General features: G+C 36.0%; 1 protein-coding gene across 2 annotated transcripts; it reads left to right on the forward strand.

Moving 5' to 3' along the window:
• The first annotated feature begins 1,984 nt into the window (after positions 1 to 1,984).
• Positions 1,985 to 19,896, forward strand: LOC121877323 (calcium/calmodulin-dependent protein kinase type 1G-like). 2 transcript variants are annotated; one of them, XM_042383017.1, is made up of 10 exons: positions 1,985 to 2,230; positions 4,824 to 4,960; positions 6,712 to 6,835; positions 9,182 to 9,283; positions 9,421 to 9,544; positions 11,832 to 11,939; positions 13,902 to 14,060; positions 14,738 to 14,826; positions 16,842 to 17,054; positions 17,466 to 19,896. In XM_042383017.1, exons 1-10 carry the CDS (start codon positions 2,123 to 2,125, stop codon positions 18,417 to 18,419), a joined length of 2,118 nt encoding a protein of 705 aa, XP_042238951.1. In that variant the 5' UTR covers positions 1,985 to 2,122; the 3' UTR covers positions 18,420 to 19,896. The 2 variants fall into 2 exon arrangements, with proteins under 2 accessions (XP_042238951.1, XP_042238952.1); XM_042383018.1 differs by lacking the exon at positions 11,832 to 11,939.
• Positions 19,897 to 24,928: the final 5,032 nt, after the last annotated feature.

The following is a 24,928-nucleotide window of genomic DNA, read 5'->3' on the forward strand; positions in this document are numbered from 1 at the left end:
GTTCGACTTGGGAGCCTGTTAATTAAATGATCCTAGAGATGCTTTTGCTTTTGAAATGAAATACCTGTATCATTTGCCGTGCTGGACAAAAATGCAAAGACAGCAAAGAAGAACAGAAACCGACTTGACCAGCAGCAGATACACGTTCCAGTATCGAGATGGTTATTGCTTGACATGAAACCTCTTTAAATGATTCTGCATGAGTGGTCGTGACTATGAAAGACATAAACAAACCTATATCAATCTTCGTGGTGTGAAAACTGATCCATCAGACTATACTACAAGCGGCATCTTAAGTCTCTTATAACTGATAACATTCCACATGCAGAATTCATAAAATCTGTGAAAAGAAATGAACCAGAACAAAGGAAGAACCCGTAGATATTGCTAGTAAGAAAGATGATGAAATTAGATTCAAGGATTTTTCTGAAAGTATCAGCTATATTGAGAAAGGAAATAGCTAAAAGTAATAGTGGATATTTAAAGAAACTATTGATGATTAACAAGTTCCCAAAAGGCTTTACAGCTTCATGAAATAGGTGATTAAGAGTTCCATTTAAAAAGTATACACAGAGCAGTAGAAAGTTAATATAACTCGGAGTGCTTCTAATCTAGCTCAGCATGTTAAATCTGATTGGCAGGCACACCCAAGCGCTCATATGAACTAATGAACAGTCAACACTCATTGACAAAAGTTGGTGTACTACTCACCTCTCATATCTTTCGGAAATAGAAAGAAAGAAAGTTATCTGTTCCTTAAGGAGTTGCACGAACAATTAAAAGCTGCACAATACTGTACCCCATTGCAGATGCTATAAAGAGATGCACAAAACAAAAGCAAATCGTGATTTTGCCGACTTTTTCGTCTACATCCCCGTATTCTTTATTTAGTTTACCCCCAACCGTTTAGCGGAGCTACTTTGGGCGGCTCGCAGAACCATAGATAGCTAGAGTTCGGCCAACCGGGCGCCATGTTGTTACTCGGCGAGTGGGAAGTCTTCTCGGGCTGTCTTACACATACTAGTTTATAAACATGATTATCTAATTTTATACATATATGAAATTTTTTTCATCATCCTTTGCATTACAAGCGCAGACTCCTTCATCAGCTGAGAAACAACATGGCGCCCGTGTGTCACCGAGTTGACCGAACACTATCTACGGCTCTGCCATATAGAAAGGTAGAAGAGTAACGTCACTGCCAACTTTCTTACCAACTTGTAAATGCCGTGATGTTCTGAGCAGTCATAACTTTGTGCGACCAACGCCGACCATACAATAATTAAATAAGTCCCCCCCCTCCCCACACACACACACACACACACATACATATATATATATATATATATATATATATATATATATATATATATATATATATATATATATATATATATATATATATATATTTCATGTAGATCCACAATGAAAACGTGGATAAGATAAATCTTGATAAAATCACACGGGGAAACAACGGAGCACCTTAGCTTTCGTCTTTATTCAAGAATCTTGAATAAAGACGAAAGCTAAGGTGCTCCGTTGCGTGTGATTTTATCAAGATATATATATATATATATATATATATATATATATATATATATATATATATATATATATATATATATATGTGTTCTATTCAATAGAATCTATTGCACACACACATTGTTTTGGTTAATATAAAAGTAAGATTATTCACTGGTGTAAAGCCTGCCTGACTTTCACCGTTCTCTTGTGACGTGTGTACGGTACAGTAATAGTTTACGTGCTCCCTAACCCCCTTTCACCGACTGACCTAATGGCTTAAAACAAATTCCAAGCACACCACAAGTAGATGTATTTTTATCATATATGTTTCTATAATAATAAAAATAATACATATTTGTTAACACACAAACTTGTAATGTAAACACCACCAATATCTCAGGCTTAAATAACATATCTTTTAGCGTTGTTATCCCTGCAGAGGATGTAAACAAATCGAACACAAATCGAAGATGGAGAATTTTCGGTCGCAGTTTCGCTTATGAAATTCAGCCAAAACTCGCTTCACTGACATGAGGATGACTTGTGTGAGTGGAGGAGGTGGTGAAGGTGACCAAGGAAGGAGGAGGCGTCTGTCCTGATGGGAGGAGTGCTGGCTAAGAGGCAGGGGGCAAGTGGTAGTGGCGGCGGGCCAGGTCCCAGGGGCCGCAGAGGACTACCACTGCGCCACCGACACAGCTTCTCAGAGGTACCATATCTTCTCGTCTCCTTATTTCTTTTCTTTTACAAATGGCATTGTTTCCCCATAGAAGTTGCATATAATGTATTAAATGGGTAACTTTGAGAAGATGTTGGGTATTCATGTCTGTTGTAGGGTTGACACAAAAAATCTAATTCTTTTGTACTGCAGGGTCTTGACCATTGTCTAGACCCTAGATAATAGTCAACAGTAATACTGTAATTTAGAATGCTTGTGTAGGTAAACCACCTACTTTTAAACACTTTTCTATTGAAGACAATTTACCTCAATAAATTTGCAAATATTGGTGAGGAATTGCAAAATTCAGTGCAACTAACATTGCGTCTCAGAGGTATCATGTCTACTCACTCCTCTTTAATCCTAGTTTTCAAAGGTCATTTGTTTCTTTGGTAATACTTAAGACGTCAGACTCATGAGAAGGAGCCAATTTAGGGACATTTTCTGGAGATGAAAATTTATTTTTAACCTCATAAATAGAAAGAAATATGAAGGGGTACCTGTTGCAAATTTCTTACTTATAGTTGTCCAGTGTTTTCATCCTCATCACACTGCCACAACATGGGCAACTATCAGAGAAGCTGCCAATACTTGTTTATGTTTGCTCCAAGAGACTATCAATTTTCCATGGACATAATTGGTTCCATTAAATAAACACAAAAGACCGACACGTTTGTGTTATTTATATGCTAATAATATAAATGGAAGTGGCTAAATAAAGGACCATCCTGATATGTCATATTTTGACATATTTGGATGGTCCTATATATAGCCTTGGCCAATATAAATAATACCTGTCATACCTCTTATGGACAAGGTGTGTTCTTGAGGCTGATCCGCTAAGCGAGTTTATTAGGCGTATATGTTTACAAGTACAGTATACTTTACATGTTTGAGTGTGTGAGTGTTTGAATGTGTATGTGCGTAGGTGTGTGAGGTAAGTTTTAAACGTAGACTGTTAATTTACCTCTGATGTTCTGTGTTGCTTGCTTGCTGAAGTTGGCATTAGGGGAGAGGGTGAAGGTTTACTGGGGTGAGAGGAGGCTGGGATCGTCAGCCACCTCACTCTCCTCACTGTGTTTTAAGGCGCTGGGTCTGGTCGTCAATCCACGTGCTCAACATCCGCTCCATACTCTCCATCTCAGCATCACAGAACCTTGTCACCTTCGTAGCCGTCAGTGGTGTTGCAGACCCGGCCATCTCCTTGAACTTGTCGGCGCCTTTAACTATAGAATGCACCGTAGTGGGAGGCAAGCCGTGCACGCACCCAATCACTGGCGTTCCTTCTCCGTGTTCATATCTTTTTACGATATCCAATTTCACGTCCAACGTAACTGCCACACGTGATCTCTTGGCAACAATGCTGGGAGTTTTAGTAGCTGGTCGCTTAAGCATTGCGAGATCACACAAAACACACGCCAGCATGTGTGAGACTGAGGCGAGCAGGAGCGTATGGCGGCGGAATACGTACACACGCTGTCCTACGCTACGGTTGAAGCGTGCGGTTCAAAATTTTTGCTCGTAAGAATTTGCGAATAAACAGGGCAACCATTACGAATAGTGGAAATGGGTAACAATAAATTGATTGTTGATAAATGGGGTTACGAATACCGAGGCTATGAATGACGGGGTTTGCCTGTATTGTAATGTATTGTACTTGGGTTTGTGGTGGTGAGTTGGGAGAGGACATACCTCTGGTTTTACCAACAGTTAACATCAGGTAATCCTGGCCATAAAATGTTACGGATGATGAAGATAAACCATTCAGACCTTACCTCCTCCTGTTGTAAGGGGCCAGAGTTGTGGTCATTGCCATGCATGATCACTATTTTTTCAAATACTGTACTGTATTGGTGATTTTATGACGTGCAGTTATAATTTTTTTTTTAAACAAAACCCTGATAATTTGCATGTAGACAATCAAATATGAAACACCAGCAGTAATAGATTGTGGACGAGTCCTTAATTTACTCCACTGCCCTTACTACCAATATGCTGTATGTGTAGCAATAAATATTTACACTATAAATCTATCAGTTTTCTTTTAATGGTAGGAAACCGATAAGCATAGTGTAAGAGACGGTAGAATGAATGTGGATAGTAGTAGGCTCTATCGCGGTGCGAGTTAAATAGTGTGGTGGTAGCGGGACTGGTCTTCACATATTTTCCCAGAGCCGTCATGAGTGATTCATACAGACACTGAACTTGGTATTAGTGGATTAGAGTACTGTACTGTACAGATACCTTATACCTTAGTCAAATATCAGGTCTCCTTAAGAGGCGAGCTTAGAAATAACTTTTTCAATTTAGTTAAACTTCATAATATAGTTTGGCAAAAATAGTTAGCATGGAGAGTATGAATGTTATCCACATAATAAAGAAGACTAGATCCAATAATGTTTTGTTGTTTTAACCCATTATTACCTAAAACCACGTATAAAATATCAGCACTCACAGACTATGGACACATTACTAGATATGACAGTACGTACCTGTATGTCGGTGCACCTCTTCTTCTGTCTCAATCGTGCTTTCCTCACAAGAGTCTAGTCTTAATAAATATATTAATTTTTTTCCATTTCAGCAATTCAGCATTGTGGACATCGCGACAAACTTGACCCATCGCTTCTCTGTTTTAAGTGGCCTTTCTGTCATCTCCTTTGTCTCTGCACCAGCCAATGAGTCCAACCGGCGACCATGGTCCAGAGTATCAAGGAAAAGGTATCTAATTCTTGACTCAGTGTCATAATTTATCTCACACTGAATTTTGGATGTTTTGTTTGTTCTAACTGAATTGATATTTGCCTGTATGGTCTTATACATCCTTCCCAGGTCCTATCAATAAATTTACTCATCTTTTTGCAGTGTGAAAGAATTTGTATAAGGCACAGCTTGCTGTGTATGTGATATTATTTTAGTACAGTACAATTCCTTTTATCCGAACTCATCTGGACTGTGATGGTTTGGATACCTGTAAGGTTGGGATACCTGGACGTGCCTACAAGAACATGCAATAATTAATGTTAGGTCAAAATTTGGATGAGGTGACCTGTAAGCTGGCATGTTGCTAATTTTGCATGTACTAAAACTATTAAAGTTGGGAGTAATCATTACAATACTCTAATGTGGCATAGAGTGTTTGGGAAGTGAATGTATGCATGGACACGTGGAGACAGTTGACTGTAACTGCATTGCCGACTCACCAGTTGCCTTGCCACCCACCTACCCACCTGGCCCGTGATGTGATGTCCCCACATATACACACGTACAGTACATCTTGGAGTCAGCTGGTTGATTTCCCGGCTGAATATATCTCGTCATTTAGAGGATGGTTTGAGTGTGGGAGGAACTATTTTCTTTGGGGGGGGGGGTACATGTGCTATTGTATTTTATGATATACAAGCTATCAATTGCATTGCTTATCATAGCATGAACTTAGAGTCCAGTACCTTCCAGCAACCAAAAACCCAGCACACTTGTAAGGAAAGCAGTTACAGCACGAATGGTGGCAGACACTTAACTTCAGTTGTGTTCGAATTGTTGGACTATATTTGAATTTTAACCGAATGGGACTGAAGGGGACAAAAGTTCATATACCTAGAATATTCAGATAATTGGAATTGAGATAAAAGAAATTGCACTGGAGTCCATTTTGCCCATAAGGGAAATATCCTTAGCTCATCAGTTATTAAACCTTGATGACCTATTAAATCTTTTTTTTTCATCATATGTATAATGATATACAATGTGGGATTGTGTAACAATTACATTGTCTTACCTTTATAAGCAATACTTTGGATTACCTTATACTACTGTACTGTACTGTACTCGTGTATCAACCTATCTTATGTATATTTCGATCTTAGCTTTTGAGAAGTACCGGGTATATTCCAAAACATTTTGTTGCAAGACACCAGATTCTCATAACCGCATCTTGGCCATGATAACCACCACAACAGCTGGTGCTATGAACAGTGTTACGAACTCTGAAACTTAATTCCCGCCAGAGTTACCAACTCCTATTTACAAATTTTGCTAGAATTACCACTAGTAGCTTAACTGTACTGTACACTGTACCATCAAACTTAAAATTGTAGGCATATAAAATATAATAATGAAAGCATATAAATAGTAATGATGAAATTATAAAAAGTAAAAGATATACATACAAGTTAGTGTACTGTACTGTCGAAGTCTCCGAGACGCTCACCATAGCAATGCAGCCTCCAGCTAGGACACTGCCTCTCTGCCTACTCTGGCAATAGTTTTTTATTATTTTAACCTTACAGATATAGCGGGGTGTATAATGTCAGTCACTAACTCCAGAGCTGTTTATTAAATGGAATCAATCCTTCATATAATGGAGAGACAATTCAGGTTAATTTCTTTGCAGGAGAAAAAGTAATTTTTGTTTCATAATTATGTTCTGCTGTTGATGAAGTGTTCTTAATATATGGATTTGTTCTTTCTAGATGGCACCAGTCAACTCTTGAGAATGAATATGCACACAGCAAAACAGTGTGGCCAGTAGCTCAGACTGAAGCTCTCTTCTTACCAGAGTTTCCTGTAGGCATCGAGGAAAAACTGAAATTAATTGTAAGTACTACAGTATGTATAACTACAGTCTCCTCGACTTACGACGGGGTTCCGTCCCGACGACTGGGTCGTAAGTCGAATTGGTCGTAAGTCGAAAATGCGAAAATAATACATAGAAATTCTAAAATGGGTGTCTCTTTTTCTTCTCAGCACCACAAGAACTCTCTCTTTTACTCTTGCCAGCTATTTTAAAGGGAATTACAAACGAAAATTTTGTCAGTACACAGTGCGATCACTAACGTCAGGACTCGAAAATACGTAATTTGAAAAATATTTTATACGACCACGGCGGTCGGATGTCCGGGTTGTCGTAAATCGGGTATGTCGTAAGTCGAGGAGTACCTGTAATAATTTAGTTTACCCTTCTCAGTATAGTACCTGTAAATGTGTAATCTTTGTTTATAGTGGTAAGTACATAATGCAATACAGTACAGTAATATCTCCGTTTGCCGGAATCCCTCAAGCCCGGAACTCCCCGATAGCCATAATTAAAATTTTCTCAGAAAATTGTTCCCAAAGCCGTAATTTTCCGGAAAATTCCGGCTTTGGGAACGATTTTCTGAGGGGCACATTTTCTGGAAAATTAAAAAAAAATTCCCGGCACCTGGAAATTTCCAGGGATGGGGGTGTTTTTTCCTGGTTTTGAGAGATGAAAATCAGGCACATTTTCTGGAAATTCCGAGAAAAATTTTCCGTTGCCCGGAAAATTCCGGGGATGAGGGATTTTTTCCGGCTTTGAGAGAGTCGTCTCGTTACCCAGAAATCTCTCATACCTGGAAGTGCTCTGCACCAATTGTTCCGGCTAACGGTGATATCTTATGAAAATCTCTCACCTTTTTATTGTATTAAATTCATTTTTTATTGTTATTTTTATGAAGTACTGATATCCTCATTGTTATGTAAGATCTTGTTCCTAAAGGGGTTGTGTAATTGTGAAAATAACAATTGTGAATACATTATGGAATGGAAAGATATGGGTTAGGTCTCACGAATCTCTGTGACAATCCATTTATCCAATACTCTATATAACCCTGTATAAGATATGGAGCCCTATATATTATCATATGTACAGGTAGTTCTGCTATAACGCGATAAATGTGTTCTTGTAAAATATCGTGTTAAAGAAAATCGCGTAATAGAAATAACAGGGCTTATGGAGAAAATAGGGTTAGGTGCAGATTGCTCGAAATCGAAAAAATTTAGTAGTTAGCCTAACACAAAGGATAGCACAGTCTAAATAAATGTTACATTCATATCTAATAATGAAATCATACAGTAAATTTAACACTTTACCTTGAAAAAATATGAATGTAACTTGATGGGGGAGAAGGGTGATTTTGAGGTTGATAACATCGAGCTTCTCTTCAAGTGTTATATCCTTTCTTTTACGATAACACCGGGAATTCTATCATCAGAACGCTTTTTGGAGATATTCTTCTTTACCATATTCACAGTTAATACCACAAAATTGGAGAAATAGTAAGCAAAAATCGCGTTATAGCAAACAAGCGTTCGCGTTATACAAATATTGTTCCGAATTCATAAATCGCGTAAGAGCAAATTCGCGTTATCAAAACAAGCATTATAGCAGAACTCACTGTACAGCTCCTCCCCGACTTACGACCTACTCGACTTACGACCACCCGCATTTACAACCTGCCTCAGTCGTACCAAAATTTTGTCAAATTACGTATTTTCAATTCCCAACGTCAGTACACAGACAAAATTTTCGATTGTAATTCCATTTAAAATGGCTGGCAAGCTTAAAAGTGAGAGTTTTGTGGTGCTGAGAAGAAAAAGAGATACCCATTTTAGATTTTCTATGTATTATTTAAGCATTTTCGACTTGCGACCTGGATTTGGGTCCCTAACCCCGTCGTAAGTCGGGCAGGAGCTGTACACTTAAATGCAAAATTGAACATTAAAGAGTTTTAGGTACAGGTAGTTGATAATTTAACAATTTATTAATGTCTCACTGAAAATACTACAAAAGATATGACTGTACATTGAACACAAGTTCAGCAAATTCCTTCCTTGACAGTACCAAGCTACTGGGTGACTGCAGGGCATCTCCCTTATCTTTCACATGTGCTAGAATCAATAAAAAAAAAATCTAGAGTGAGTGAAACTACTGAAAATTATCAAAATCGTCCCTTGCATTTTTTAAACCATTGTACAGAGAAGTTGTCCATGAATTGTCAAAATTAGCAAAAAAAAAATATAACTTTGATATGGAAGAGTCTCATGTACATTTCTATTTTCATATTTTCAATTAAAACAATACAGTAAATAATTAAAATGTTCAAGTTTGATGAATTTTGACTGGTGAATTTATTTATTTCCCAGTTCCTTGGTGAAATTAGCAGAGGGGCATTTGGGCAAGTATTCCATGTGAAATGTGCAACATCCAACAAAGAATATGCGATGAAAGTACTATCAAAATCACAGGTATAGTATAATAATTTTCCTCAAAATGTTCTATATCTTTTAGAGTCATAACATTGTCAGAGAAAAGATCTGTGGTTATGTCTAAGTGATAACATTAGGTAACTTTCTGCATAGTATTAATTATTAAAAACTTTCAGGTGTGCAGTCTAGATGCAGTGGGTCAGGTGAAGCAAGAAGTAATGATCCAGCATGTTTGTAGTCATCACCCATTCATCACTCCTCTCATACATTTCTGGCAGACCCGCAAGCTTCTTCTTGTCAGTAAGTACTCTGTGTTCACTGCTGTCAGTATCAGAAATAGAATCCCGGAGACCTAGTTGTAAAACAAACAATGTACTGTCAGTGTTATCAAAGGGGATTTGCTAAAAATAGGCCCGCACATTATTTTATTAGCCATGTATGAAAGCACTATTGTTGCTCCTAGGGGCCAACTTAAATTATTCCTTACACTGTACTCGAAGGACTAGTGCTACATTATTCCTCTTGACCCTATCTGTTGCTATAATCTTATTACAGTAGAAATTCCAGAGAGGACTTTTTTGTCCTGTATTTTTAACCCTTGTAGTGCCATTACTCTTGTCTAATCTTCCTGAAACCCCTGGACCCGGGCTGTTATTTCGTGACTCGGCTTTAACCTCATTTTTTATTCATGCCCAAATTTTGTACTGTGTGACCCTCTGTGGTTCCCGAAATTGTTATTAGCATCTTGTTCATTTGATAAATCTTCATATAATAATGTAAGAACCTTTACTTCTATTAGACATACACTTTTTGTCTTTACACATAATCTATAACCTCACAACAGGATGAGAACAGCTGGGCTGAATGAACTCCTACATTCAGTATGGAGGGCAGTAGCATCTGTTATATACACACTCATCACCTGCTACAATGTAATTTTCATAAAATCTCCCATTAATTTCTTCACAATTATATTGATGTTATCAAATTATTTTGTATCACTGATGACTGTAGGAATTATTTAGATAAATTGAAGAAGTCTTAAGACTAAAGCAATAAGAATACAGTAAATCAAAGAGGAAAAACATGGAGAAGGTCCCTTATTGCAACAGCTAGGGTTAAGTTCTGACTCTTACATATAGTATACTGTATTGGTATGTAACACTGCTTTGATTAGGCATTTCCTAGTTGTTTTCAGAACACTTTCTTAGGGTTTGTAGCAAAATAGTATGAACCTCATTTTGCTCTAGCTGGTGTTTACTGTAGAAAACACTATAAATACAGTATGGGCCTGGCAAGATTTTAAAGGGAGTTGACTCACTTTTCACTGTAGGGCCTTAACTTTTTCTTTTGCTTTGAAAGTATTATTAGCAATATCTCAAGAAAGTATCTGTCCATACAGTATGCAACATTATTAAACCACAGATGATAGATATTGGGACATGCATTGACTTTGGTATATAATTAATACTGTAATGCAATGTGTACAGTATTTATTTTGGCATAATTAATAGATGTTTGGTTACCTAATGTACCCGGTAGTAGGATCAGTGAGCCACAGAGCCACACATACCAACCATTTAGGAAGTCATTGGACCCATCCTGGCAGATACTTTTTTGAGATACTGTATTTGTACCTTTTCATATATTTTGTACTACAGTAATTCCTTCTGCTTGTATTTTATAATGATCACTGTAGGCAGTTTATGTTTATTCAGTTTATGGTAATAATTTAGATGATGATATTAATATGTATTAGTATATATGTTGCTTTGATGACAATTGGCTTCATATATAGTAAAGTATTGCCTAAAACAGAGAAAAAAGTCCTAAATTTTGTGTTTGTTATTAAGAACCTAAAAAGCTCTCTTGACTGAATAGTTTGTACACAAGAAACCAGTGTTCTTCTACCACTCTTTAGGTGTACATTTTAAATTTGTGGGATTGTTTGTTACATTTGTGTGAACTTTAGTCTAATGCTCTCTCAGTATGGCTTTATCAGTACTTCAGTGTTGGAAAGAATGACACCAGACTATCACTTTTTTGTACTCTGTTAAGATCAAATTCAGTAGGTTAAAAAAGTCCATTGAAGAGTTAGAAACAAGGTATTTAGGTATTTATTTATCATTGGATTTACACCAAATGAGAAGTAAATGTGATGAATAATTTTTTATTTTATTTTTTTAGATACGTACCTTATTTATAATTGCAAGAAAATGAAACAAATCTTTACCTTCAGGGTTTATAAAACGTGCCATTAACTTCACAAGCTTTAGGACTTTTGACTGTCGGCTCAAGTCCCAAATACTGGGTGAGAGAAAGTCGTACTTGTGTGAATCATCAAATAAACAATCATCTAACTTGTTTCTCAGTTTAATCTGAAACTAGGACAGGAGGAGCACAATGCATTTATTTGTCCAATCCTTGTTATGGAATTACCATCATAGAGATTTATTTTTAATACTTTACAGTAAATGAGACAGTGAAGAAAAATACTGTAACAGAGGCTGGACTGGTGTTTTGTGGATTCCAATGCTTGCCTTATTATTGTGTAGATGGTTTCATCACAATATTTTCTTTGTGTTAGTGACAGAATTTGTTGGATATGGTGAACTGCAGCAGCTGTGGAGATCTCTAGGCCGCCTACCAGAAAACCTTGTCAAGATCTATTTAGCACAGATTGCACTTGCACTTGGTAAGATTGTCACTAGTCAGTCTGATTTTGAATCCCTTTTCCATGGAGGGACAAATGCAACTAATTGTGTTGCTATTAATAACTAAACTTAATGATTTGATTTCTAAGTTTTTGTCAGTAACTCAAAAAAAAATCATATGGTACACTAAGAGAGTTTGACCTTGTTGTGAATGTTTGGCAACTGTATGAACTGTAAGGATGGCTGTTATGGTCCCATATTTTTCATACTGTTATAGTTTCATTATTTCACTTACGCAAGAATATTTTTAACTTTAACCTGTTCTTTTCAACTTGGCCATAATCTTATTTTTATATTTGTTAATTTGGATAATTTAACTGTAAATGATTTGTTAATAAGACAGCAGAAATTATGCTTATTGATGGTCATTTTTATGTGTGTATTGAGTACTGTACCTCATTATCCTGTGTTCTACTATGCGCTCACTCTCGTGTGTTCCCTCAAAGGTTTGCATGCCTTCTGTATGCCCAGTTGAGAGTATTTTTCCAGGGTCCATTAGCCTATATCTTTATATTGATAAGAGGTACGTGGATAAACAAAGTAAGTGGAGTTATGAGCCTTTACCTAATGGTAGAATGCCTTGTGTATAGGAAAACAGACTGTATATAGAAGTTTGTTGTAGAGCGGTAATACTGTATGTATGTGTGTCCAGTACAATGTTTACTATGTACATACAGTGAAAAAAATTTGTTCAATCATACAAAAATGGTATGATCAATAAAATGATGTCTTTAGATGTGGAATGAGAGGATAATTACCTTCATTAATACCATCAACATGAAATACTGTACACCAGTAACCAGTAAATTGATGCTCAGAGCAGTGGTCATCAAATTAATAACCACTATAACTTTTGTCCACCTCAAACATCTCTCTATGTCAGTAGAGCTTGGCTCAGCTTTTATGTTGGAGCTGAGAACTTATTGTCTGTGAAGTATGATTTTCAGAATGACTTGGTCAGTTTTTAGGGACCTCAAGTTTCATCTATACCTTAGAACCTGAGTTCCCATTTAATTTAAGTTTTCCATTCAACTTTATTGAACTGGTTTTTTTCTTCAATGCATGAGAGATATGCTTTGGGGAAGGACCATACAGTTTCTTGATAACAGATCAGCAGTTCTAGGTATTACAGATTTCATCTAGATCCCTTTCATTATGGGGCATTAGAGAATAGTATTCATTGTAGCATTGAAGTTATCTTATACTATAGCTCTCATGTATTTTCCTGGGAAGCATCTATCAGGAGCAATTACCTAACTGACAGCAAAACCTATTGTGTTTACTTGAGTGTTAAAGGTGTCTTTTAGCCTTTAAAATGTTGCAATAATAGAAAACAGTGCCAAAAAATGCAACTGGATTGTCTACAAACACATTACAACCCAAATTGAAAGTGTGAGCCACTCTGAAAAGAATGGATATGTAGCGTAGCAGGTGATAATGTATAATTAAAGCGTGCTGTCGTTTCTACCACGTAACTATTCATGCACATCACTATTGTATAATTATGATAAGATGTCAGGGAACGTGTCCTGTGTTGGTTTATTGTTTTATACCCACGTTGAACATGTCTTAGTCTCAAGGAGAACATGGCAATAAATGCTGGTTTTCATAATAAAGTTATATTCAAGTTATCCATATTGAAGCTTTCAATATTAAGATTGTGTTCTTTCAGAACCTCTTGTCAAGAGCTTTCAGGTGATGCTGAGTTAGCATCTTCAATATAATTTTCATTGATTTCTAGGGGTAGGGGGGTTGGATGGAACAAATCCTTGCCCTTCAACATCACAAAAAATGAGTTGCTTTTGGAGGGTTCCAATGTCTACAGTACCTGCCTTATGGGGAGGGGCAGGAATACAGTGTCCCCTCTTCTTCCTCAGTAACATTACAGTTGTAATAATAATAATAATAATGCATTTGTATAACAATTCTCTTTCTCAACACAGATTTCCTACACAATGCTGGGATAATCTACCGAGACCTCAAAATGGAGAATATTCTTTTAGATGCTGATGGTCATATCAAAATCATAGACTTTGGTCTGGCTAAATGGCTTAGTTATGGTGGAAGAACAACCACAATCTGTGGTACTCTGCAATTCATGGGTAAGTTCTGATGTGTTTGTCTGACAGGGAATAAGAGAGACAGCCTACATTATGAGAAGGAAAGGTGAGAATGGAAGAGGGAATAAGGAAAATAGATAGGGCAAAAGAAATATGTAGCTCTTTTGTGAGTGCATTTTGTGAGAGGGAAGCTCCCAAGGGGAGTGAGGAGTCACACACAAGATAAGACAGGGATTAAAAGTGTATGGTTATAGGGATTCATTGAGAAAACATCACAAAAAGAGGAAATCCCCAAAATTATTCTTGATATATTCATCAGGGACCAAAATGGGATTACTGTATTGGTAAAAAACTTAATTTCTAGTTGAATCTCTTCAGTGAGCAACTTTTGTTATTTCACATGCTAAGAATAAGGGGTTTAGCTTATCACTCTATATCCCATGACAACAACTGCCCAGTTACAGGCTTTACTAGAAAAACAGATTTCAGGATCAAACCCTCATTTTTCTTTAGTACTGCACTTTGCAAACGAAAACTGTCTTCATATAATCTATCTATAAAATTGATAAAAAACTGGTCTATTTCAAAGACAACTAGGTTTAAATTAGAGCTAAGGATTTATTTAGTTAAATTTGGCTGAACACAGGCCTCCTTTTTTTTAGAATCCTGTCTGCAGGACTGTAATTACAATAAACCATTTCTTTTCTTTTTTCCTGAAGCACCAGAAGTGTTACGAGGAGAAGAGTACAATCACAGCGTAGATTGGTGGTCACTTGGCATCATCACATATAGTCTCTTAGCTGGACAGGTGAGACATACTTGTACCTGTATATCATCATTATTTATAACTTCTTTGCTGTACAAAACAGACAGACTAGTGTAAAATCCCCACTTAGAACATCATAGTTGGACAGGTGATACATACTACAAGATGATCCATTTTAAGTGGAAACACTGAGAATAATAGAAACTGAAAAGCTTAGTTGTACAGTATGTGCAAATAGAAAAAGGTAACTAAGCTTCTGCAGTCAGCTTCTCCAGTACTAATACTGTACTGGAATGGTATCTGCTGAAATTGGAGAGGAAGCTTAAAAATTTAATTGTCGTGCTGAAGCTTGATTATAAATTATTAATTGTGCGGATACTGTTTGTTAGAGATCAGCATCAGTGGATCACCAAATTACAAAATTGTATTGATAATAATGACAACCATGTTGAATTGATACTGTAAGTAAATGTGTGTAGGCAAGTCAGTGTATTTTACTCCCTATGGTTCCACTTAATTGGACCACCCTCTAGTATAACACCATCACTTATAACTACTTAGCTGTAAAGTTTAGACATATTAGCATAACATCCCTCTTAACTAGGTACCGTATTTAAGACATAATTCTCTAACATCTCTATACTGTATATAGCATTATAACTAAGCACTTGAGACATGCTAAATAATATGAATTCTTTACAGTAATTGGATACCAGTTTTTGTTGTTGTCTGTATTTATACGAAGGTGGGAAGCCTACAAATGTTTGGAGGGAGATGAAAAAGTTGCAGCTGGACACCTTGGAATTACGTTAACTAAGATGCACAGGTTCAAATAGCATTAGTAGAGTAGAATGTCACTTTATTTATTCATGTGATGAGAAACATGTGAGAGATGTAGATACTGCTCTGTAATATTATAAAACAAAAGTACTGTACAATAGTTGTATATTGGGCAGTGTTAGACAGAGTTCTGTTTGTCAGGTTTGATGTTTATGCACCAGTAGGTTATAATTAGGATGAAGTTTTAGAAGAGCTTTTAATTCTTGAAAGAAGGTAAAAGATGCTTTAAAGTACATTGAACAATTTATTTTAATAGATGACTTTACTACAAAGGTAAGGACGGTGAAAGAAGCACCAAAAGCAGGATCATGTGGGTTGAGTAAGATGGTGAAAGAAGGGGAAAGGCAATTTGATTTTTTAAAAAGAAAACAAGATAATTATTAAAATTTATGGTTTAGCATCACCTGAGGTATCATTTATTTGGGTTATGCTTTTGGATACGCTAATTAAGGTAATATTGCCAGGAATGAAGTAGACTATAGTTAAGATCATTTCACAGGAATGGGTTTAGTTGGGCTAAAAAATTTTAAGGAAGCTTTGAACAGAAGGGAAAATAAAGTTTATTCTTGCTCCATATCTTTCACTCTTCACTGACTCTGCTCTCTTAATACATAATTTAGTAATTAAGGAGAATCTACAGATATACTGTATTCCTTTCATATTTGAGAAGTCTCATGAATGTTTATGGCAGTGCATTTGTTTTCATACTGGTCTGGCAGTTCTTTAGTCCCAGGTTTGAATCTCCACTAAGATTGTGTGAGTGTTGTCTTGTATGAGTTAATACTACTAGTACTGTTTAATCTTATTGGTTCCAGCTTATAAAATACACCCAACCACTTCAAAATTATCTAGTCCAATAGGAGGAGATATAACTATCCTATCTCAAGCCGTTTGTGACGTGATGCCAGTCCCACATGACTGATGCTTTCAGTCGCCTTGTAAATGTTCATAGTAGGTGACTACATTGTGGCTATGAGCTATCTTTTCCCTACAGTCCTCTATAAATGGAAGCAGAATGAAGTGACAAATAGGTGATATTGATTCTGGGAAGGGTTGATGTGTTCCACAGTTAAGAGTGGATAGAAGTACTTCGGAACATGTTCTGATACTTCTACTCTAATTTTATTTCAGGGAATGACTTAATTGGTTGTAGGTGAATGTGGATTGCTTATTACATTACTATCTTAATTATGCATTTCATTTTTATTTGACTTCAGTATCCTGTGAGTGGCTTTGATGATCATCTAACAATGAACTTGGCTGTATCAAAGTTTGAGTATGAGCCTCCAGACTGCGCATCTAATGCTATGAGGTCAGTAATTAGTAGTCTCCTTCGTCGTGACCCCATGGCTCGACTTCACTCCTTTTATCAACTGCAGCGTGAAGAGCTCTTCCAAAACTTTGATTTTGACGAAGTAAAGGAGAAAAAAGTTAGTGTATAATTAATGTTTAGCAGTACATTATATATTATGTAGATTAATTTCCCTAATGAATACAGAAACATAACAAGATATTTTTTAGTAATATATATATACATACATACATACATACATACATACATACATACATACATACATACATACATACATACATACGCACATATGCAAGCCACCTGAACTTTAATTATGTAATAGCTGATACAATACAATACATATACACAAAACATATCTATATTATTTATGTGTGTTTTTTCTTTTTAACACATGAAATTGTGGGAATGGTTAGTACTGTACCCAAGTTGTGCAATTCATATATTACATATATAACACTACTGTACAGTACTATGATTGTGCAAAAGGTATACCTATGAAGGTAACTTATATACATTTTTCATCTTTCAGATTTCCCCAAGGAAAATACTAGAGGAGTATATTGAAAGTAAAACTAGGAGAAGCTTCCACGAATTTGGGGGTCTGACAAGTACACCCAAAAGAGTGGTTGTGGGTATGAATGACGTAATGAATATTAGCCAGCACTCTACACAGAATTCACCACTTCCTTCCCTCTTGAAGCCACCTAACAAAGACCAAAGTTGCTGGCGACCAGGCCAGCGTTCAGCTAGTTCCCCTTTACTTCATCCTGGCAGACTAGGTCACCATGACTCTTTGGTTAAAAGTGTATCAGCTGGTGGTCACAATGGTGCTGCTGTTCCCCTACTCCAAAGTCCCCTTTTAAGGCTAGCTCGGGGTCAGGGCGGACCCCCTCCACGTCGGGTACGTTCTCAAGGAGCAGTAAGTGCCAGTGCCCTACCAACAGCAGTATCCCCTTTACTCGTCAATGTGCGGGGACAGAGAAGACCACGATGGACAGCGTGGGAGGATGAAGAGCATTTTGGAGCTTCAGCTCCAGTAGATAATGTTGCCTCCAGTGTTATTAGTGGAATGAATGGTGTGTACAAGAAGTGTGCTAGCGACGAGTTTCTTAGTGCTCAGAGGAAACTTAAGGAAGGCCAGGTAGCTTTGCCACGATCTCGTACCAGCAACAGTGCAGCTCACAAGTCTCAGCCCGATAGCGCACAGTTGACAGAAACATTTCTTGAACAGTGTGAAAATTTGAAAGAGGAATTTTTCTGTGATTTGGTTACAAGTACACCAAAGAAAAGTAGTTTCAATAGTACTGGGAATCTGCGTCATAGCTATCATCAAGCTGTGAATTCTGAAAGGCAGATTGGTAAAAACAATTTTATTAATGGTGCTTTGCTATCCAATAATAATAATTTTAGTCCACTTGATGAAAATGACTTTGATGAGACATTTGATAATTTTCCATGGATAAGCGAGTCATTAGATCCGTAGGTTTAACAGACTTCCTGAAAGTTCAAGAAATAGTTAAATATTTTCACCCATTATGTACAATGGAAAAGTAATATTATGTATCATTGATGGATAATTCATGTGCCATACTTTGAAGTTATTTTATGTGTTTTGTGTGTATATATATTTATATATATATACTGTATATACTATATACTGTATATATATACTAATATATGTATATAAACATTTCCATACAGCTTATATATAATTCTGAAATTAAAAGAAAAAGTTGGACATAAGATAAATGGTTTAACTAAAGGATACAAAAGACAGCCAAATCTCACTTATTCATTCATCAAGGATGCATACAGGTCATCTATACATTTTATTGAGTGTCACTTGTACTAGAAACTTAAAAGGGTGTCTTTATTTTCCCTTGCAAATTCAGAGCTGCAAGTACAATTGGCAAATGAAACAGTCATACCCTTAAACATTTCCTATTCTTTAGATGGGTAGCAGCATATTACAGTACAGTACTTTGATTACATCTATAATTTGCTTTGGGGCTGCACAAAGAGCATTGTTGCTCATTCCAGATGTACAATAAATATAATTGGCAATTAATTGGTAAATAAGCTGTTTCAGGTTGTAGATTCAAAGTTAAAGCACAGGTATTGTTGTGATAAGTAACTCGGCAATTGATCATTCATCAAATCATTGGGGATGACATTGTAGATGAAAGAAGGTGAAATTTATTTTCTGTGGTCAGTATTGTACATCATATATCAGAAGATGACATTGATAACCTAATGTCTGGCTTTGTTGGCTCATATATACCATCCAAAGTCTAAGGGCTTAAAACCCAAGCCTCTCAACATTAGTGGCAGGAACTAGCTGAATAATTATTTCAGTACCTCCGTGTTGCAACTAATATCCCTTAAACCATTCACTGAAGCAAAAAATCCTGTCGTATACAAGATGACAGATAAAGGAATGAAAATTTTGTTTTTTGTTTTTGGGTAAATTGGTATAAACAATGTACTGTACTGTATTCACCATGACCATAACTCCAAGGAATTCCCCCTTGATGTCATGGAATTTTTGTCAGACATGCGGTGTAACATGTTGCCATTGAATATCTATTTTTCAATTTGTCAATATTGCTCATTTTCAATTTTCTCTAACATATATTTTCATTATTGTGCATCTGGTCATATACTCTTTGACCAGTAAAAAATTGTGCTTTTACACTCGTGAATATTTTATAGATAATTTATGTCATAAAAAAGAATAATATTTTTAGTTACAACAGCCTCAGGTTATTTTGCAAGATAAGGACCAAGAATGTTTGTGAATTGAAAAAAAAAATAATGTGAAAAATGTAAAATTCATGGACTCCAATACAAAATAAGGCCTTAGGGACCAGAGGCCCAAAATATTCACCAAACAATGCTTAAAAGGTTTACTAACTTAATAAACACAACCAAGAAATTAAAAAAAAAAATTGGCGCACCAATCGAAAAATCAGGATAACTAAGCAAAAACTAAGAAAATTGCAAAAAAAGAAAAATAATAATACAGTAGCATAATATATCTCAGCTTGCTGTGAAATTGTGTTTTTAACCCTTTCAGTGTGACACAACTGGTGAATCATGTCACAACTAGGTTCATCCAAAAATTTTATTTAATTTTTAAATTCAATACATTTCTTTTCTTTTTCTTTTCCTTGAACTGGAAGGAAAAGTGGCTACTGAGCATTTAGACATCTTGGAAAGTGCGCACTGGCTGAGTGACGCCATGAATGCAGCTGGGGAAGTATACAGTACAGGTATTTGCAATAAATTAATTATTACTTTGCAAATTTATTTGCAATTGCCTTACAATTCAATTTGAGGTTAGCCAATATGTGATATGGAGTACAGCGGTCAAGTGGATACAGCGCTCGCCTCCTGTTTCAGGAGTTGGTGGCTCGATTCCCAGCTCTCCCAGCTGTAAATGAGTACCCAAATTTACTACTTGGGGAAGTGAATGTGGTTGAGAGCAGTACCGGCCATGCTGTCTCCTGGTGTGCTTAGTACAGTACTGTATACAGTGTACTGTATCTACACTGTCCCTAATGGGCCGTCATGGCTATGGGTCCCACTTTCACTCTCTATATGTGATATAGGAACTACACAATCCAGCACTGTCTAGGGACTACTCCCAACTACTGTATGTGATTCGTGTGGCCTGAACTCTTACGGGGATATTTTAGTATGGCCCAAAGTAGTACTTAAGGAGAGTTCCATTTTGGATATTTGGTGGGGGGTCCACCTGGTAGTCCACCTTAAGGTAGTTGGACCTATAACCTACCTAATACTCACTTTTTAGAGGTTCTTACATTCAAATGCTGGGTTATGGAGTTTAATAAGAGCAATCATGCTCATTTTCTCAATAATTGGCAAGTCTGTGCTGCACTCCTCCACCTACAGTGTCAGCATCATACACTGGATTTTCTCCAAAACCCATTATCCCAGGTAATGTATCCAACAGCTTACTTGGGGCATAATTCTCTGTGGGTTAACCTGCCTTATTGCCTACTGAAGAAGTTTATTCCTGTCTTGAATAGAGTAGCTAGGCTCTTTTGTTTACTTACATCAAGAATTCCCTCTAACACCATTTTTAATCAAAATGTATTGACTCCCAGTTAAAGTCAGACATGTGTTCCAGAGAAATGCAACTTAGAGTGAAACGTTTTATAATGAAGAATTTTCCCCCATAAGAATTAATACAATTAGGGATATATACATTACAACATTACAGTAATACCCTTTGAAAGCTCAAGATGTGTTCCTGGAGAGAAAACTTATAGCAAATCAGCTTACAAGAGGGTCAGTATAACATAACTGTATAGTATTTCATATGGAGATATATTCATAACATTATTTATTACCTTTAAGTGATACATGATGGATCAATTTTGCTGCTCATACACTTAGACAACTGATCAGTGAATAAACCAGGGCATATGGAGACACCTTATACACGACAATAATATTTATTAAGTGCTGATAAATATGCTACAATATTATTTACTAAGTGCTGAAGACAGATCCTGTGGTAAGCACCAACCCTCTTGAGCAGTGATAACAGTGGTGCTTGAGAGATGGTGAGTACTGGCAGCATTGTCAGGGAGAGCGGGAATTATGAGCTGTTACCGTTCTGTAAACAAGAGACAGGGAGTATACTGTAATATAATGCAATAACACATCTAGGGTTGAGTGTGTTTTTTTTTTTTGGGGAATATCTATTATTTTACAATAATGTTTTATTAACCCAGCATCAAATTAACCTAAATCATATGGGAATTATGATGAAATTGCATACTGTTGTTAAAAATGGATCACAGTCTGATGAGCGTGGAAGAGAACTGTCCCCCAGTCCAGCCAACATTCCCTCCATACTTCTCCAGCACCTTTTCCCGGTTACGCACCCAGACGTACAGTAGTTTTGTATTTTTGTTTTTTTCCACTCCATTTCTTTACATGCAAACCCTCCGTTGTATAAGAACTGAATATAGTAAGGCTTACTAAATTTGCTTATTATTGTGATAGGAATAGAAGGGTTAGGTTACTTAAGGTTTATTTATGATCTGTCATTGTTCATAGGAACCCATTAAAGGTCTCAAAGATGGCTCTTGCTGGGTTGGGCTGTACAGCGAGAGCAAAAACAATATGGATACAGTATTAACCATATATTGTTGTCCACAAAACTGAGCTGAATCCTCCATCAGAATATTTACCCAGGTAGAGGAGGCAATTCTTCAGGCAGCTTTGAGCTCTGTTCTCATAAATGCATCTCCAAGGGTGTATTGACGTTCCCTATAATTATAAACCCTGTATAGGTTACGCTGGGTCAGCCGTGAGATATTTACTTGTTTCTCTTGCAAATTGACCCTATGTAGCTTCTTCTTGTGTTAGTTTTGTGTGCTGTTCTACAGTATACCTTTGCTACTCTTGGTTTACTGTTTGGGGTTGAATTGGTTCATTCCAGATGAAAAGCTTGGCTGGTTTCTATTCAGCAGGTGGAATGGAGACTTATTAATGACCTTTGATTGACATTTTTGGACATTTTCCTATTTATAAGGAATTTAGGAATTTTTTAGTCTACCATCCAGGGAGGGATTTTTTCCTGGTAAAGGCTCTTCTTTTTGGGGTAAAAGTGGCTCAGTGAATTTTCACAAAGTTTTCAGGGATCATTGTAGAGATCTTCTGGAAGAATTTGGGCTTAACCATAAAATAGCATTTCAGGATCAATTTTTCATCCTTACCACCAGATCCTATTTGAAGTTTACAAAAATGTAATAATATGTGCACTAATTGTCATAGCAATTCTTTAATGTTTAAATTTTTGCTAGCACAGAAAATTTTCCCATATGCAAACGATCAAGAGGAGATTTTATTACTTTATACATTTTTTCTTGCAGTTAGTTTTATAGAAAATATAGTTTTAAAAGATTTTTAAACCCCATAATATTATAACAGTACAGTAGTAGCAGAAAACGGGGCTTGCAAAAGTAAAAAGTCAATACAGTGCATTTGTTGTTTTGTAGGTGGTGAATTAATGAGATTTGGCTGTGGTTTATATGGCATTTTTGCAGGTAGATTTGTAAGCTGTAGATTGTTGCAGTATGATAGCAAATTGCTAAAAAGGTGTCTTGACAATGATGGCTTATTTATAAAATGTATTCTCCATGTACAAACATATGTACTCTTGTTAACTGTATCTGTGGACTGCTAAAGAAAGCTTGGAAATATGTGAAGATTGACATAAAATTCTGTATACTTTACTTTAAGCAGGACTAAGCAGCCATTGATTGTATACTATTTTGTTTGATTAGCAAGAGTCATTGATAATGTAATGCAAGCAGTATATGAATAGTTCATGGTTCATTGGAAAAGGATGGTATCCCAAGTTGCTGTGTATGTTGTGTGTGTGTGTGTGTATGTGTGTGTGTGTGTGTGTGTGTGTGTGTGTGAGAGGAACAAAGAATGAATTCAATCGCTAGATGTTCAGTGTTCTTTTTCTTATATGTGTATTTAAAGGAAAACTGTTATTGTTATGTTAGGGTTACAGATATATAGGGAATCATATCATATACATACATTTTATATATATATATATATATATATATATATATATATATATATATATATATATATATATATATATATATATATATATATATATATATATATATATATATATATATATATATATATATATTATAATTTAAATCTCTCAATATACAGTAATAAGTTAATAGATAAATTTAACTTAAAAAGTGGGGTGGTAGGAGAAGATAATATGCATATACTGTAGCAAGGAGAAATACCACTTTATCCATGTTCACTCTGTATTCTCTTCTCTGAGGCTATGGGTTTCCAAATTACAATCAGAGGTGGTGCCCCACACATACAGTGAACCCTCGATCTACACGGGGATTACATTGTTGAAAACCCCATTGTACTGTACATCGAATTTAATATCATTTGAGAAAAAAGGCATTACATTCCTGGTCTCAAACTTGCTATGAATACACCCAAAATGTTATTTTTCATAAAGAAGTAAACCTTTTGAAAGGTCTTGAACTATAGATGTAAGTTGTTCAAGTCACACACTTTAGTACAGTACAGTACTGTACTTAGAAAACATTAGAAAATGAATGTTGAACTCAATTTTAGTTCTTGGTCTGTCATCTCATATTTGTACACAACTTGAAGCTCTCTGGCTGAAGCATTTATTTTTTCTAGATTATGCATTTTTTCATTCATGTGTAGATATTTTTCATCCTCACTGCACAAAACGTGATTTGAAGGTTTCAAGCCATATTCTATGTGATGAAGAAAAGCTCATACATGCAGCACATTTTGGGATGCCAGGTTATAGTTCTTACATGATGCAGTGCTGGAGTTCAGTCCGTAAAAACTTGGTACCTACCGTACTGTAGTACTTCTAGACACGGGTTCTTCTAAAATATGAGTTTCTAAACTTTTGTTGGGCTAAATTTTTCTCATAATCTTTGTAAAGTATTTTTATAATTTTTATCACCACTAAACAAAGAACTGAGGATGCTTTCTGTTTTATGAATTAAAAGTATAGAATGTGTTACATAGAAATGTGTAGACAGAACTCATGTAGATCAAGGGTTTACCCAATTATTGAAAAAGATAATTACAGTATATACTCTACTGTATATACAGTACTATTATATATTTATGCTCTACAGTATAATATAAACAATCATCCCAAGTGAATCCATCGTCACCTCATTCCATTTTATGCAAGGTTACTGCCCTTCTTAGCTATTGGAGGAGGACATGGGCACTTTAATTTCATGGAGTACTAGGGGTGGTATAGTCTAACTTGTTGAAGACCTATCCAAAATTCATTTACATAACTCTTTAATCGATCACTTGTCTTTTTCACTTTTTTAAAGAAAGTTTTGGTTTGAAATGTGGTTGAAATATGATGGAAGAATAATTCTGTATTTTAAATTGATGGTTTAA

This window comes from Homarus americanus, unplaced genomic scaffold (genome assembly GCF_018991925.1).
Source record: "Homarus americanus isolate GMGI-L3 unplaced genomic scaffold, GMGI_Hamer_2.0 scaffold367, whole genome shotgun sequence".
NCBI classification, from domain to species: Eukaryota; Metazoa; Arthropoda; class Malacostraca; order Decapoda; family Nephropidae; genus Homarus; species Homarus americanus.

What these genes read in the sequence shown, in the direction of transcription:
- LOC121877323 (XM_042383017.1), top strand. Translation starts at nt 2,123, where the DNA reads ATGGGAGGAGTGCTGGCTAAGAGGCAGGGGGCAAGTGGTAGTGGCGGC. An exon ending in AAGTACTATCAAAATCACAG is followed by an intron (nt 9,284 to 9,420) that starts GTATAGTATAAT and finishes AAAAACTTTCAG; the next exon opens with GTGTGCAGTCTAGATGCAGT. An exon ending in ACGAAGTAAAGGAGAAAAAA is followed by an intron (nt 17,055 to 17,465) that starts GTTAGTGTATAA and finishes TTCATCTTTCAG; the next exon opens with ATTTCCCCAAGGAAAATACT.